The sequence below is a fragment of the Pipistrellus kuhlii genome, unplaced genomic scaffold (genome assembly GCF_014108245.1).
Source record: "Pipistrellus kuhlii isolate mPipKuh1 unplaced genomic scaffold, mPipKuh1.p scaffold_m20_p_44, whole genome shotgun sequence".
In the NCBI taxonomy this organism is placed as follows: domain Eukaryota; kingdom Metazoa; phylum Chordata; class Mammalia; order Chiroptera; family Vespertilionidae; genus Pipistrellus; species Pipistrellus kuhlii.
In genome coordinates, this window is record NW_023425545.1 from 2,723,373 (window position 1) to 2,739,181 (window position 15,809).

Here is a 15,809-nt window from a genome sequence, read left to right on the forward strand (position 1 = left end):
TGGGAGGGTGGCCGGGCTGGGAGGACCTCTGCAGGCCGGCGTCCCCTACCCCGGAGCCCTTGGGCTGCTCCGCTCGGGGCTGCGCTGAGAGAAAGGGGGCCTGTGCACGCCCCGTCAGCAGCCCAGGGGCTGCACAGAGGACTGGGGCGTGGAGTCAGGGGGACGTGCTGATGGTCGATGGCCCTCGGCGGCTGCTATCGGGGCTCCACGGGGAGTCCCTGGGACAGGGCAGGGTGGGCCGAGGGCTGGAGGTGCCTCTGCAGCCGTGCTTTTGCCTCTCCAGCTCCAGGGTACCCCAGATTTTCAGGGAGCCTGGCATCCACCTTCCTACCCATGAGCCACTTGGATCACCATGGGAACAGCAACGTTCTCTATGGACAACACCGTTTCTATGGAGCCCAGAAAGGCAGGTGCCGGCGGGGGGCTCGCGGGAACTGGGGCGCAGGCCTCCTGGGGGAGGGGGGCTGGCCAGCCTGGTGCACCCCCCCCCCAGGGTCTGGAGATGGGGGTGGGCCTGCTTCTCAGGCCCCAGGACCCAGCCAGGTGCAGGTTCAGCTGGCCTGACAGGGCACACGGCTGTGCGGTCTGAGCCTCTCTCTGAGGGGGCGCCCGGCTCCCTCTGCACCCAGCCGTGCCCTGCAGCCCAGCCCAGGGCCTCAGGGGCCAGGGGCAGTGGGAGGCCTGCACATCCTGCCTCAGTGGGTGGTGGAAGGTCCCATCCCACAGGGGGGCCTGCAGTCAGGCTGCAAAGGTGCACGTGTGTGCACGTGCACGTGTATGCGTGTGTACATGCTTGCACGTATATGTGCATGGGTGTGTGTGTGTGTGCTGGGTGCATTGTTGCTCCAGCAGACAGAGGAGGATCTTTCACCCTATTGGCAGGAGGCCTCCGGAGGGTCCCTGGAGGGGGGACGCTGAGGATAGGGCCTTCCTGGTGAGAACCGGGCTGGAGGGGCTGGGGGTCCTAGCTCACACGTGAAAATACCTCGAGGCCGTGCCCCATCCAGGAGTCTGAAGCTGGGACAGGTGTGGGAGCCCTTTAGAAAGCTCTCCCTGGCAGTGCCCGAGGGAGAGGCAGGGCGGCCATGGGTGGTTACTGCGTTCTAGGAGACAGGTGGACTTAGGAGGGACCCGGGGCCTCCTGTCCTGGAGGGGTGGGGGAGAGGGGCTCCTAGGTACCCCATTCACGGCCCGCTGTCTGGGGGCACGCCGCGGAGAAGCAGGTCAGAGGGTGCGCCGGCTTCCATGCAGGGGGCGGGCCTTCCCGGAGGCATCCGCCACCTCCAGGCCTGGCCCGGCAGCGAAGGCCTTGGCCTTGCCCAGCCCAGGGCCGGCCGCTGGGTTGGTGCAGAGAAGGCCCTGCCGGCAGGGGGGCCAGGAAGCGCCCCGCCCGCCCTGGGATGGACAGATGCAGACTCTCCCACCACCGGCAGCTGGGCCCCCACGGCCACAGAGAAGCAGCTGGTGGCCGGCCTGGCCCCTGGGCCCACAGCCTCTGTCCGGTGCTGGGGCGCCCTCCAGCCACTCAGGTCTGGGTCCGCCGCGGCTGCTCCTTTCACTCAGCAGGAAGGTGACGGAACGGACACAGCTGGGCAGCTTGGCCGGCCCCTCATGTGCCTGTGCCCCCGGCTGCCCGCTCTCGGGGCTCCAGGCCGTCCACGCTGCCTGTGCGCCCCCCTGGTCCCCCCAGGTCCCCCAGCTAGGACCCTGGCCCCGGCGTGGGGAGGCCCAGAGAGCGAGCCCGGCAGGAAGGCCCTGGCCCAGCACAGGGAGCCCAGGGCACACCCACTGGCCACCAGGACGGGTGGTCCGGGCACTGCGAGGGCTGGAAGCCAAGGGTGGCGGGAGGGGTCAGCCAGCTGGGACCATTTTCCTGATTCTCTTCGTTAGAAATGACCACCCTGTCCGGCCGGCAAGGCGCAGGGGCTGAGCGTCGACCAGGGACCAGGAGGTCAGGGTTCGGTTCCCGGTCAGGGCACAGGCCCGGGTGGCAGGCTTATTCCCAGGCGAGGGGCGTGCAGGAGGCAGCCGGTCCAGGATTCTCTCTCATCGTGGATGTTTCTCTCTCTCCCTCTCCCTTCTCTCTGACGTTCATAAAAAATGTGTAAAATTAAAATACATATATAATAAAAACGGTCACCCAGTTTCCCAGCCTGAGGCACCCCCGTCGTGATGAAGGGGGTGGGGGCCTCAGGAGGTCGGACCAGGTCTCCGCTGGGCCTCCCTTCCTCCTGGCCTTCACCCTGCCCGGGCCTCACTCCCCGGCTGGGCTCCTGGCTTGGCACCGGGCACAGCCACCCACCAGCCTCAGCACAGGGTTCCGATGGGCTCGTGAGGACGGGGCCGGTCCCCCTCCCGCACATCACCGGGGCCCGGGGATGCCTCTGACCCCCAGCCCCGGCCCCGAGCCGGACAGAGGCCTGGCATTCCCAGCGCCCACCCCGGGGCCATGGGGACAGCTCTGGTTTGGGGGATGAACACGTGAATGTGCTCAGTGCACGGGCGGCCGCTGGACACCCTGAGGTGGTGAGGGCCAGGTTCCCGCTGTGCTCCCAGGGAAGGCGGGGTCCCGGGCAGCGGCCACGGGGAGGCCCTGGGGGCCCCCAGCCCGCGCCCCTGACCCGGGCTCTCTCCCCGCAGATAACTTCTACCTGCGCAACCTGCCCCCGCAGCCCGCGCTGCTGCCCGCCAACCACAGCTTCCCCGCCCACCCGCCGGGCTCCTGCAGCCGCCACCGGGCGGAGGCCCCCGCCCTGCAGAAGGGCGCCACGGACTTCGGCCGCTTCCCGCTGGGCAAGGAGCTGGGCAGGGACAAGGCGGGCAAGGCGCTGGAGGCCAAGGAGCGGGCGCCCGAGGAGGACGGCAGCGCGGGGCACCGGCTGGGGCTGCCCCTGCCCGCCGACGGGCCCTGCAGGGAGGGCGCGGCCCGGGGCCCCTGCGAGGGCCGCCCCAAGCCCCTGGCCTCCTGCCTCCTCAACGCCAAGGTGCTCAACGGCGAGGGCAGCAAGGCCGCGCTGGCCAGCTGTGCGGGCGGCGGGCCGGGCCTGGCCGGGCGCGGCCCCAAGGAGGCGGGGGGGCCCGCGGAGCCGGGGCAGGCCTTCGGCGAGTGCCTGGAGCGGCGGCAGGCGCTGCACCACGCGGCCTACACGGTGCCCTCCGGCCTGCCCGCCGGGCCGCCCCCTGGCCTCGGCTCGGCCGCCGGCGCCTTCCCCTGCCTGCAGCTGCACGCCGGCCCCGACGGGCTCTGCCCGCTGCAGGACCAGGCCCCCCGGGACCCGAAGGCCGGGGGGCCCACCTTCGTGCCTTCCGTGGGCCCCCCGGCCGACAAGGCCCGCGCCTTCGCCACGGCGGAGGCCTGCGCGGTGGCCGGCGAGGGCAAGGACCGGCTCCCGGACGGGGCCCTGGCCCCCGACCACACCGCGCACTACGGCGTCTCCTACGCCCACGCCAAGGCCGAGCGGCGGCCCGCGGCCTTCGAGGCGGCCCTGACCCCCCGGCGGAAGGGCCCGGAGTACCTGCGGGGCCCCGGCCCCGAGCCCGCCTTCCCCGGGCTCCCGGCGGGCGCGCTGGACAAGGCCGGCTACTTCGAGCTGCCCGCCCCCGCCCAGGACTGCGTGCGGCCGGCCCGCCAGGACCCTCTGGGCGGGAAGGCCGCCCAGGCCTGCTGCACTTTAGACAAGGCCGCCGGCAAGGAGGCGGCCCCGGGGCCCCCCGCGGCCCAGAAGGTGGCCCGGGTCCGGCACCAGCAGCACCTGGTGGCCCCCGAGGTGGAGCTGGCGGGCGGCGGGGCCGATGCCAAGCGCAAGTCCCTGGAGCTGGCGTCTCTGGGCTACGGGGGGCCCCAGCTGTCCCCGTGGGGCGTCCAGTCGGGCCAGGGCGCCCCCATGGCCGTCGGCGAGGAGCGTAAGGCGGGCGGCGGCTACCTGGACCCCTTCGGGGGCCTCCCGCAGGCGGCCCTCCGGCCCCAGGACCTGCCCGCGCCGCCCGAGGAGGTCTCGGCCATGAAGAACCTGCTCAAGTACAGCAACCAGGCGCTGGTCGCCGGGCAGAAGGCACCCTTCGTGGGCCTGGGCGGCTTCAAGGCCAGCTGCGCCCAGCAGGACGCCAAGTTCCCGGCCGCCAAGGGCCCGGGCCAGGCCGGGGAGGTGGAGAGGCCCGACTGCGCCCGCAGCCGGGAGCACGAGGCCCCGCACGGCGACGGGGAGGTGCGGCAGCCCCCGGTGGGCATCGCCGTGGCCCTGGCCCGGCAGAAGGACACGGGGAGCCGGCAGGACGCGGCCTACGGCGCCAACCCCGGGCGGCAGAGCCGGGCAGCCCCCGCCCTCAAAGGTACGGCCCGAACGCGGAGGGGGGTGAGGAGGGGGGCATGATGCTGACGCCCTCCCAGGGCTCCGGGGACCCCACCCAGGAGCCCGGCCCCCACCCTCAGCCCCTCTGCCTCCGCCCGGCAGCTGGCGGCGGGGCCCGCTCCGCCCACGCGCTGGACCTGGAGGCCGAGGAGGAGCGGCGCCTGTGCGAGGACCGCCTGGGGCTGGCCGGCCGCGAGCTGCTGCTGCAGTAAGCCCCGCCCCCGGGCGGGCCACGCCCCCCGGATAGGCTCCACCCCCGGTCCAGTTCATGCTCCAAGCCCGGCCCCGATACGCCACACCACGCCCCGGCCACGCCCCATGTCCGGGCCACGCCCCGTATAGGCCACGCCCACGTCCCGACTAGACCCGGCCCCTAGCGCCCGGCCCCGCCCTGGGCTCACACGGCCAGGGGTCCGGTTTGGTGGCCACGGGGGTGCCCGTTCTCGTGGCGGGCGCTCTGCTAACCCCCCGGCCCTGAGCCGGGCTCCCCGAGTCCCCTCCCCACTCCCTCGGACTCTGATGGCCCCAGGGTGGAGGAGGGGGGCGTGGGGGGCGGGGCGGGACCTGGCCAGCAGCTGCCCTGAGCCCTCGCCGCCGCCTGCTGTGCAGGGACAACAAGGACCTCATGGAGTTCGGCCGGATGCACCCGTCCGGCGGCTGCCCCCGGGACCTGGCCCCTCACCTCATGCTGGCCGGCGGCTCCTCCCTGCAGAGCAGCCAGCTGGGCGGGGACCCGGCCGCCCACCCCCCGTGGCTGCCCCGCACCCGCAGCCCCTCCTTGTGGATGGGGGGCCATTCCTACGGTCAGTGTCCGAGGGCAGGAGGAGCCGGGGGTGTGGGGGCCCGGCTGGCCCGGTGGGGGGGGCCTGTGACAGATGCCGCCCCACACCCCCTGACCGCTGCGCCCTGTCTCCCCAGGCCTGGGGCACCCGGCCCTGCACCAGAACCTGCCTCCCGGCTTCCCTGCCTCCGTGCCAGGCTCCATGCCCTCCGTCTTCCCCCTGCCCCAGGACACCCCCGCCCAGCTGGTCCTCCTGCCCTCCGAGCCCACGCCCCACAGCGCCCCCCACGCGCTGGGTAAGGGCGTCCGGGCGAGGCTGCTGGCATGTGGGGTGTGGGGAGCTCGTCTGGGAAGGGAGTAGTCTCCGGAGAGGGGGTGGTGACGGGAGTGGGGGTGCAGTGGGTGGGCTGGGGGCGAGGAGTGGGAAGGCAGGGGACCAGCCCGCGCCCCTCCCTGTGCCTGACGGCTCCCCGCCCTGCCCGCAGCCGACGTCATGGACCAGGCCTCGCTGTGGCCCCCCGTGTACGGGGGCCGGGGCCCCGCCTCCCACATGCAGCACCCGGGCCAGCTCCCCATGTACTCGCGGTCCCAGTTCCTGCGGCAGCAGGAGCTCTACGCCCTGCAGCACCCGGCTCAGCACCCGACGCAGCACCCGGCTCAGCACCAACAGCCCCCGCCCCCGCCGCGGGCCGCCCAGTTCCAGGTACCGCCCGGGGCCGCGGGGGCTCCGGCTCCCCTGCCCCCGCCCCGCCCCCGCCTGAGCTCTCCCCTCCCCGCAGCGTCGGCCTGCGGACCACCCCCTGGAGCTGGAGGAGCCGGCCCCCGAGAAGGCCCTGAAGTCCACCCACAAGCCAGTTGCCTTAACCCCCACGGCCAAGGGCGCCCCCTCGCCCGCCGCCGCCACAGGCTGCGCCAGGCTGCCCCCCTGCTGCCACTCGCCCACCTCGAAGCCCCCCGCCAGCTGCCCCCCGCTGCTGCCACAGCCCGGCGCCCCCTGCACTTTACCCGCCTGCCCTGGCGGCAGCCCCAGGCCCGGCGCCCGGCTGCCCCGCACGGAGGACAGGAGCGGGGAGGGCCGGCAGGCGGGAGCCAACCTCGGCACGGCGGAGCCAGGTGAGACCCGTGCTCTGCTCCGGCCTCTGCCCCGCTCCACTGCGCCCCCCCCAGGCAGAGGAGAATCCGGCAGTGTGCTCACCGCCCGGCCCCTGGCCCTGCTCTCTCTCTCGCTCCCTGCCCACGGTCCTCCTGGGGGGGGCGGGCTGTGGAAGGAGCAGGGGGTCCCTGCCATCTCCTGAAAGCCCCAGGCAGAGGGGGGACAGGGTCAGGCCTCCACGCCCAGCCCCAGCCCCCCAGGAACCAGAAGCCTGGCCTGCGGCACAGGGCAGCACGGGGCCTGTGAGGAGGGTTCTGGCCCGCCAGCCTGCCAGCGCCCCACGGCTATTCCATTCTCTCCGAATTGGCTGCGAGTTTGCACTGGAAACTCGTGTGGCGAACATAAAAGCGTCCCAATTCCACAACAAGGAGACGGAGCCAGCGGAGGGTGTCGGTTTTTTTAGGCTTTTTTCCCTTTTTTTCTGCAGTTAATGGGCCGTGAGGCCTCTGACAGGCCGCGCGCTCTGCTTCAGGGGGAGCCCTGGCGAGCATCCCGTCCCAGCAGCCCTCCCTCCCTTCCCCTCAGCCACACGCCCGGGCGAGAGGGCCCCCGACCCCCTCCGCACCCCCATAACTGTTCCCGTGTCTGCCCCCTCCCTCCCAGGCGGGGTCTGAGCCCCCTGGCCTCAGCAGCCCCCCTGAGGACACCCCTCTTTTGCAGACCTGCCTCCTGGACACACGTGCCCTGCAGCCGGCTTGGGCTTCTCCCTGCCCCCCCGCGTGCACTCATCGGACCTCTCGGACCCCAAAACTATGCAAAGCCCCGCCCCCCGGGCCCCGCCGGAGCCCTCCGGGGTGCCCGCGTCCGGGCAGCCCTGCCGCAGCCCCCGCAGCCTGCAGGGGCCCGGGCTGCCCTTGGGGGCCAGGGAAGCCCCCCAGAACCTTGCTGCTGCCCCCCACCCTGCCGAGCGGGGCCCCCCAGGGAAGGCAGCGGACCCCAGCCCGCTGGAGGGGCTGCAGGAACTGCGATGCGCGGCCCTCCTCCAGGGAGGGGGCCCCGAAGCTACTGGCCCCGCTCATTCTGCTCAGGGAGGGGCCCCCGGGGAGAGGGCCACAGGGGCAGGCAGCGAGGAGGGGGCGCCAGGGCCCTCGTGGGGGGCCGGCCCCCCGGCCCCGGGGCCACAGGCAGGGAGCCCCCGGGCCCCGGACCGGGCCCCGCGGGACGCACGGCCGGCGCCCCGGGAGGCGGGCCCCGCGGAGCAGGCCCTGTCTGAGGACGGGCTGGAGGAAGGCGAGGAGGAGGGGGACTGGGCGGTGCCCCCCGACCACGGCCGCCTGCCCCGGGCGCTGCTGGGCCTGGACGCCCTGGTGGCAGCCACCATCGACCTCGGGGACTTGCCTGGCCCAGGCCCGCCAGGCCCTCAGCCCCCCGAGCCCCCCAGCCCTGCCCCCTCGCCCCCCAGCTCAGGGATCCCCGGCCTCGCCCTGCTCGGCGAGCTGGCCGACCTGGACCTCCAGCCTCCTCGGAGCGAGCCCGCCCTGCCAGGTGAGCTCGGCCCCCCGCCCTCCCGGGGCCCGGAGCCAGCCCAGGCCTGGGCGCCAGGCAGCGCGGACCCGGTGTGGCCACAGCTGCCCCGCCGCTGGGGCCACGGCGCTGGGGCCGGCGTCCCAGGGAGGTCTCGGGCAGCGCTGTCGCCCGCGGTGGCCGCTTAGCCGGGAACCGCCAGCAGCAGCAGGGCTTGCAGAGGGAAAGTGGGAGGAACGCGGGGTGAGGCCAGAGCAGTGGGGAAAGGCCAGGTGGGGCCCTGGGACGGGGTTGAGGGGTCTGTGCCCCTTCCACCTGCCCGCACGCCTGCCCCTGCCCCAAACCCGCCCTCCCCAGCCCCGGCCCCCCGGCCGCTGCTGCCTTCTCTGCCCTTCCTGTCTGCGGAGCCCGCACAGCCCAGGGCGGCGCCGTGGGAGGCCCCGCAGGCTCTCCTGTCCCCCCCGCCCCACGAGAGCTTTGCAGGGAGGTGTTTGGAGCCCCCGGACCCAGGTTCACCCACAGGAGCTTTGCCTGAGGGGGGTAAGGGGGGGCAGAGAGGCTTCCTGGGACAGGACCCCAAGAGAAGGGGAGACCCTGTGGCCTTTCGGCCCAAAGGCGGCTTGCAGAGCCCTGCCCGGGTCCATCGACACGGGGTCCTTGTTCTTCACCTGATGGTGCCTCTGACCCGGTTCCATTTCGTGATCCAAGTGTCAGACCTGGGGTGGCCCGCTGCCCCTCCCGCCCCCCTCGCCCCCGGAACCAGCTGGCTCCGAGGAGCCAGTCTCCAGGGGCAGCAGAAGCACCGTTTGGGGTGCTGGGGTGCTCACTGCTGCTGGGCTGTCCTGTTCCTGGCTCTCGGAGGGCGGAGCCAGCGTACGTTCTGGAAGTCACCGCTGCCTGCTGACCCTGTGACCCGGGGGCCCCGTCCGGCCGTGGCTCCGTGGCCTGGCCTGCCCGTGCGCGCTGACCCCCTCGGCCGTCGGGCTCGGACCCTGTGCTGGGTCCCTCCACCCGAGGGCTGTGGCCCCGACACGGGCAGTCTGTCCGGAGGGCGAGGACCTGGCCTTCCTGAACGTGGTCTTCACGCCTCGGGAGCCGTGCGGCCTCGGGTGCTGGGCCGTGCTGAGCAGGCAGCTCAGGGGGCAGTGTGCCCGCCGCCCACGCTCCCCCTCCACCCACAGAGGAGGAGGCCCTGCTGACCTTCAACCTGCAGCGCCTGGCCACGCTGGCCTCGGCCTGGTCCCTGCTGGAGGCCACCGGCCAGGGCAGCCCTCGCCCCGCAGCCCCGCCCCCCGCCACCGGCCCCCGCGGGGCCCCCACGCTCACCCCCCGAATGCAGATCCTCCAGCGCAAGGACACCTGGACCCCCAAGACCAAGCCTGTGAGTGGGGGCCCTGCTCACCCACACCCTGAGCGCCAGCCCGGCCCTGCTGGGGTCCCGGCGGCTCAGCCCCTGTGCCCTGCCCCAGGTGTGCCCCCTGAAGGCCGCCATCGACCGGCTGGACACGCAGGAGGTGGAGCTGCGCGTGCAGCTGGCGGAGCTGCAGAGGCGCTACAAGGAGAAGCAGCGGGAGCTGGCCCGCCTGCAGCGCCGGCGTGACCACGAGTACGGCCGGGCCGGGGCGGCCGGGGGCGGGGCGGGGGGGGGGGGGGCGGGGGGGGCCACTGCCCCGTGGGGGTGGCCAGGTGCGCGGGCTGCAGGGGGGCCGGGGCGGCCGGGGGGGGGGGCGGGGCGGGGGCCACAGGTGCACGGGCTGCAGGGGGGCCGGGGCGGGGCGGCCAGGTGCGCGGGCTGCAGGGGGGCCGGGGCGGGGCGGGGGGGGCCACTGCCCCGTGGGGGCGGCCAGGTGCGCGGGCTGCACGCGGGGGTGGGGGGGACACGACCCTGGCCCGGCCTTGCCTCCCTGTGAGGACCAGGCTCCGAGGCCGTCCCGGGGCCTGTAGGGCACAGAGGGCGTGCGCCTCTGACCGCCTCCTGTGGCCGCAGGAGGGACGAGAGCTCACGGAGCCCAGCGCGGCGAGGGCCCGGCCGGCCTCGGAAGCGGAAATACTCCGGCCTGCTGCCCGCCCTGCGTCCGGGGGGCCAGCTGCCCAGGGCCGACATCAAGAAAGTCAAGTGAGTCCCGAGGGGTGGGCAGCAGGGCCCCTCCAGCCGGGGCGCCGGGCGGTGGGCACCCCTCTAGCTCCTGACCCCGCACTCCCTCCCAGACTCGGGGCCCCGGGCCGGCCAGGGGCAGGCCCAGCAGACAGAGCCTGCGGCCGGGGCACCAGCACACAGCCCCCGCCCCCGCCCCCCCGCGGCGGCAGGTGTAACGGCCTCTGTCGGCGTATAAAGCCGTTGGTCACGCTGGCGCAGCTCGCGCAGCCGCCACGTTATTATCCATTACCGCCCGGCGCGCACTCCCGGCCGCATAATTGTCCTTCCTGGCTACAAATTGCCGCTCCCGGCAGGCCCATTTGCATAAATCCTCCGGCTCCTCCGAACGCGATTGGCGCACGTGTGCGCGCTCGGCATCAATCCTGATGATTTGGTAATAATAGTTAAATCGGCACTAAATGGTTCCTTCAATTAAGACGGAGGCAAAAAATTAATCTCGGGGCTTTATGTCACAAAACATTACCCAGCGCGAGGCTGCCGGCGTGGGGGACGCGCCATGTGGCCGGCCCCGCCGCCTCCGCCCCCCGCCCAGGAGTCCCCCCGGGGGCTCCCTTTGAGAACCAGCCAGAGCCCTGGGGGCTGCCGGCCGGGGGTCCTGCCCACCGCTGCCCCCTGGCCCGCCTGGCACCACGCCCCCAGCCCTGGCAGCTGGTCCGCACCTTCTCTCCTGACCCGGAACCAGGCCCAGCCGGAGGACAGGGAAGGAACCGGGTCCGGGGCCCACCCTCCCCAAGAACCAGGGCTCCCTCCTGCCCACTCTCCACCCTACCCGGGTGGCTGCCGCAGCTGGGCCGAGGCAGGAAGTGGGGGGCTGGGGTCCCAGGGCCAAGGGAGGCTGCAGGCCGGCTTCCTATCTGGCCTGCCCTCTGGGCCGAAAGGACTGGCCACAGGAGGCCAGGACCCCCAGCCCACAGGCCCCATCTGTGACTGGTCACCATTGCCGCCATGTGGGTGGGGGAGGGGACAGGCCAGTGACGCGCCCGGCGCCCCTGGTCCCTGGTCCCAGTGCCCCCGGGCCTCAGCTTTGCCCTCTGTCCAGGTGGAAAGGCTAAGGCAGGACCCGCCTACACAGTGGCTGGGCCGGCGGCTGGGGGATGCTGGGGGCAGGTGCCGGGGCTCAGCACCCCCCATCCCTGAGGAGTCCTGGCCGAGAAAGAAGTGGCAAACAGATCCCCCGTGGCTCCCGGGCGCCACCACGGGTCTGAGGGGCACGGCCAGCCGGCCGGGTATGCCACCTCCGGCCTGCGCTCACCCTCCCCTGCCCCCAGGGCGGTGCGGTCCAGCCTGAGCCTGCTGTGCGCCGAGCTCCGGGGCGACGAGGAGCCGGCCAAGAAGCGGAGCCGCCTGGAGAAGGGCGTCTACCTGGGCCTGCAGCCCGGCTCCACGGTGAGGCGGCCGCGCGTGGGCGGGGGGGACAGGCTCCACGGTGAGGCGGCCGCGCGCGGGCGGGGGGGACAGGCTCCACGGTGAGGCGGCCGCGCGTGGGCGGGGGGACAGGCTCCACGGTGAGGCGGCTGCGCGTGGGCTGTTGGGGGGACAGGCTCCACGGTGAGGCGGCCGCGCGTGGGCGGGGGGGACAGGCTCCACAGTGAGGCGGCCGCGCGTGGGCGGGGGGGACAGGCTCCACGGTGAGGCCGGCTGCGCGTGGGCTGTTGGGGGGATGGCGGTGTCGGGACAGGCAGGCGGGGACAGCCCGGTCCCCAGCCAGACCCCACGGGGCCCAGGGCTGAGCTAAGCCCACCCGGCGGCCAGTCAGGTCCGTCCTCTCCCAGCAGAGGTGGCCCCTGGGCCTGCAGGTGACCAGGCCAGTTCCTCTCCGTCACACACGACACACACACTACACACACACTACACACACACACGCACACACACACACACACACGGCACACACACACACACACGGCACACACGCACACACACATACACGGCACACACATTACACTCACACACACACATTACACACACAAACACATGCCTGCACTCACATGACAAACACGACACATACACACTACACTCACACATTTGCGCGCGCTTGCACACACAGGAGAGGAAGCCGGGCAGTGTGGGTGCCGGTTCTGGGAGGGAGAGCCCCCAGGGCTAGTGTCAGGGGCATGCAGGACGGGGGTGCTCTCTGCCCCCCAATTCCAGGTGAGAGGTGCCTCTGAGCAGGTGCCACTATGCACATCCCTGCACCCAGGGCACCGGCTCCTGAGCAGGTGGGCGGGGGGCGGGGAGGGTGGCAGCGGGGGCGGGAGGGCACAGGCGCCTGGGGAGCCGCCGGGGGCGCTGAGGGCGGCCGCTGCCGTTCCAGGACAAGGTCCGGTGCGAGAGGAGCCGCACGCAGGGCGAGCTGGCGGCCAGCGTGGCCCACAAGGTGGCCCAGCTGAAGCCCAAGGTGAAGAGCAAGGGGCTGCCCGCCGGCCTGGGCCCGTTCCCCGGGGGCCGCGTCCGGAAGAAGCTGTCCCGGAACAAGAGCACCACGGCGGCCGCGGCAGCCAGACACCCCGCGCCCGGCGGCCCCGGGGAGCCGCCCAGGTTCCCGGCCCCGCCCGCAGGGGCCTCGGCGCACGACGCAGGCAAGTCCCTCAGAAGGGGTGGTCATGGCTGGACAGGACCCCGCCTCCCGGGCCGAGCCAGCGGCCCCGGTGCCCACCCCACCCCACGGAGGGTCCGGAGGAGTGTGGTGCACCCTGGAAAGGCGCTAAAACAGCCCCTCCCGGCAGCCGCTCCCCAGGCTGATCCCAGCACCGGGAGCCAGAGACAGACACTTCCTCCCGGCCCAGGCCCCGCCCCCAGGGCACATTTCCCCAACCCCGCCCCCACAGCCCCAGGCCCCGCCCCCAGGGCACATTTCCCCAACCCCGCCCCCGCAGCCCCAGGCCCCGCCCCCAGGGCACATTTCCCCAACCCCGCCCCCGCAGCCCCAGGCCCCGCCCCCGCAGTCCCAGGCCCCGCCCCCAGGGCACATTTCCCCGACCCCGCCCCCGCAGCCCCAGGCCCCCGCCCCCAGGGCACATTTCCCCGACCCCGCCCCCACAGCCCCAGGCCCCGCCCCCAGGGCACATTTCCCCGACCCCGCCCCCACAGCCCCAGGCCCCGCCCCCAGGGCACATTTCCCCGACCCCGCCCCCACAGCCCCAGGCCCCGCCCCCAGGGCACATTTTCTCAACCCCGCCCCCACAGCCTCAGGCCCCGCCCCCGCAGTCACAGGCCCCGCCCCCAGGGCACATTTCCCCAACCCCGCCCCCACAGCCTCAGGCCCCGCCCCCGCAGTCACAGGCCCCGCCCCCAGGCTGCCCTGGGGTTATCTGACCACCGGCACCGGGAGCCTAGAAAACAGATGCTTCCTCCGCGGCCCCGCCCCCACACGCCCAGGCCCCGCCCCGAGAACAGAGAGGAAGCGGGAAATGGCCAGGGCAGAGGATCCCCCACCGGAAAGGCATGCGCCCACTGCCTAAGTGTGAGAAAGGGAACTGGCTCTGGCCGGTGTGGCTCAGTGGATAGAGCGTCCACCGACTGAGGAGTTCTGGGTTGATTCCAATCAAGGGCACGCACCTCAGGTGCAGGCTCCATCGCCGGCCCTGGTCAGGGCCTGTGCAGAAGGAACCAGTTGTGTCTCGCTCACATCAGTGTTTCTCTATCTCTGCCCTCCACCTTCCACTCCCTGCCCACCAAAAAAGTGCTGGCTGTCACCATCCAATTTCAGTTTTTCAAAAAGGGAAACCGCCAAAACCGGTTTGGCTCAGTGGTAGAGCTTCGGCCTGCGGACTGAAGGGTCCCAGGTTCGATTCCGATCAAGTACCTTGGTTGCGGGCACATCCCCGGTAGGGGGTGTGCAGGAGGCAGCTGATCGATGGTTCTCTCTCATCGATGTTTCTAGCTCTCTGTCCCTCTCTGTTCCTCTCTGTGAAAAACAAAAAAGGGAAACTGAGGCAGGGAAAGGAAGGTGAGAGAGGCATCGCCCTCCGTCCCTGTCCACCCACCTCACCTGGACACCGACCCAGTGCTTCTCCCAGAGGCCCCAGAGGTGGAGAGCCGGGCTGAGCTCACAGCCCTCCCCTCCCCCCACACACACCCCCCCCAAGGTGCTGCTCCCACGCCCTCACCCGGACCTCCCCCCAGGCAGTGGCTCCGATGCCGAGAGCTTCGAGGGCTTCCTGGGGACAGAAGTGCCCCCCAAGGAGCTGGGGCCGGCCCTGCACGCCGGGGCCCCCGTGGCCATGCTGGGGCCCTCGCCCTCCTCCGTGGTCAAGATGGAGGCCAACCAGAAGGCCAAGAAGAAGAAGGAGCGGCAGGGCTTGCTGGGTAACCGGGCGGCCGGGGCGGGCGGGGAGCCTGGCGGTGGGGCCCGCAGCTGGGCCCCCGGCAACGGCCCCTCCCTCCGCAGGGGCCTGCCGCCTGTCCAGCCCCGAGAGCGAGGTCAAGATCAAGAGGCGGACGGCCAAGGCGGGCACCGCGCTGGAGCGGGCTCCGGGGCGCCGGCTGCCGGGCGCCCCCGGCAAGAAGAAGGCCAAGGGCAAGGCCAAGGGCAGCCTGCGGACAGAGCCGGGCACCACCGGCAGGGACGCCCTCTTCGGCCCCCGCGCCTTCCCCTGCCCCGAGGGCGGCCCCCTGGCCAGCGAGCGCCTCAAGAGGGCCACACGCAAGAGCACCGTGCTCCAGCCCGGGCTGCGGGTGAGCGCGGGCACCCCCAGCCAGCGGGCACCCCCCGGCCAGCGGGCACCCCCCGGCCAGCGGGCACCCCCCGGCCAGCGGGCACCCACAGCCAGCGGGCACCCCCCGGCCAGCGGGCACCCACAGCCAGCGGGCACCCCCAGCCAGCGGGCACCCCCCCGGCCAGCGGGCACCCCCCGGCCAGCGGGCACCCCCCCGGCCAGCGGGCACCCCCCGGCCAGCGGGCACCCACAGCCAGCGGGCACCCCCCGGCCAGCGGGCACCCCCCGGCCAGCCGGCACCCCCCGGCCAGCGGGCACCCACCGGCCAGCGGGCACCCCCGGCCAGCCGGCACCCCCCGGCCAGCGGGCACCCCCCCCGGCCAGCCGGCACCCCCCGGCCAGCGGGCACCCCCCCGGCCAGCCGGCACCCCCCGGCCAGTGGGCACCCCCCCGGCCAGCGGGCACCCCACGGCCAGCGGCACCCCTCCGGCCAGCGGGCACCCCCGGCCAGCGGGCACCCCCGGCCAGCGGGCACCCCCCGGCCAGCGGGCACCCACAGCCAGCGGGCACCCCCCTGGCCAGCGGGCACCCACAGCCAGCGGGCACCCCCCGGCCAGTGGGCACCCCAATAACCAGAGGGCAATCCCCCCGGTCAGCAGATACTCCCATAACCAGTGGGCATTCCCCACAGCCAATGGGCACCCGTACGGCCAGTGGGCACCCCCACGGCCAGTGGGCATCCCCATAACCAGTGGGTACCCCCACAGCGGGCACCCCGGTGTCCTGGGCCAGTGGGATCACCGGATGGGAAAGGCTCCGGGGCCCTGTGCCAGGGGGCAGCACCCCGGCGGGCTGCGGGCGGGAGGCGGGCCCAGGTCACACATCCCCCACATTCCAGCAGCGCAGGAACGGGGCCCTGCCCCTGGCCCTGTCGCCCCGCAATGCCAAGGCCGTCCTGGGGAAGGGCAGGAAGGCGGGCAGGAGGACCAGCAAGGCCGTTGGCAAACAGGTAGGTTCCCTCGGGCCCTGGTCCCCAGAGGGGGTGCCTGGACCCTCTTCCCCGGGAACTGACTTCGCGGCCCGCAGGGCAAGGGCCACGCGGTGAGCCGGCTGCTGCACGGCTTCTCTGTGGACGAGGACTTTGAGTTCGCCGACAGCAGCAGCTTCTCGGAGGGGGAGGACGACGAGGAGGCCAGTGGGCCCCTGAGCGCCGAGCAGAGCGCGGCCCTGGGTGAGGGGGCGGGGCTCG

At 73.2% G+C, this 15,809-nt stretch overlaps 1 protein-coding gene across 3 annotated transcripts in view; it reads left to right on the top strand.

Annotated features, from left to right (window-relative positions):
• BAHCC1 (BAH domain and coiled-coil containing 1) overlaps window positions 1-15,809 on the top strand; it is a 42,574-nt gene that overhangs the window by 23,090 nt on the left and 3,675 nt on the right. For 2 of the 3 annotated variants that reach the window (XM_045572241.1, XM_045572242.1), the window contains 17 exons: window positions 284-406; window positions 2,641-4,329; window positions 4,452-4,557; window positions 4,959-5,152; window positions 5,268-5,426; window positions 5,616-5,833; window positions 5,910-6,243; window positions 6,944-7,768; window positions 8,929-9,128; window positions 9,217-9,353; window positions 9,735-9,863; window positions 11,174-11,291; window positions 12,217-12,481; window positions 14,028-14,210; window positions 14,293-14,579; window positions 15,462-15,569; window positions 15,647-15,791. In XM_045572241.1, coding sequence (XP_045428197.1) covers window positions 284-406; window positions 2,641-4,329; window positions 4,452-4,557; window positions 4,959-5,152; window positions 5,268-5,426; window positions 5,616-5,833; window positions 5,910-6,243; window positions 6,944-7,768; window positions 8,929-9,128; window positions 9,217-9,353; window positions 9,735-9,863; window positions 11,174-11,291; window positions 12,217-12,481; window positions 14,028-14,210; window positions 14,293-14,579; window positions 15,462-15,569; window positions 15,647-15,791 — 5,220 coding nt within the window. Of the gene's footprint in view, window positions 1-283; window positions 407-2,640; window positions 4,330-4,451; window positions 4,558-4,958; window positions 5,153-5,267; window positions 5,427-5,615; window positions 5,834-5,909; window positions 6,244-6,943; window positions 7,769-8,928; window positions 9,129-9,216; window positions 9,354-9,734; window positions 9,864-11,173; window positions 11,292-12,216; window positions 12,482-14,027; window positions 14,211-14,292; window positions 14,580-15,458; window positions 15,570-15,646; window positions 15,792-15,809 lie in introns of all 3 variants that reach the window. The other variant, XM_045572240.1, reaches the window with a different exon arrangement.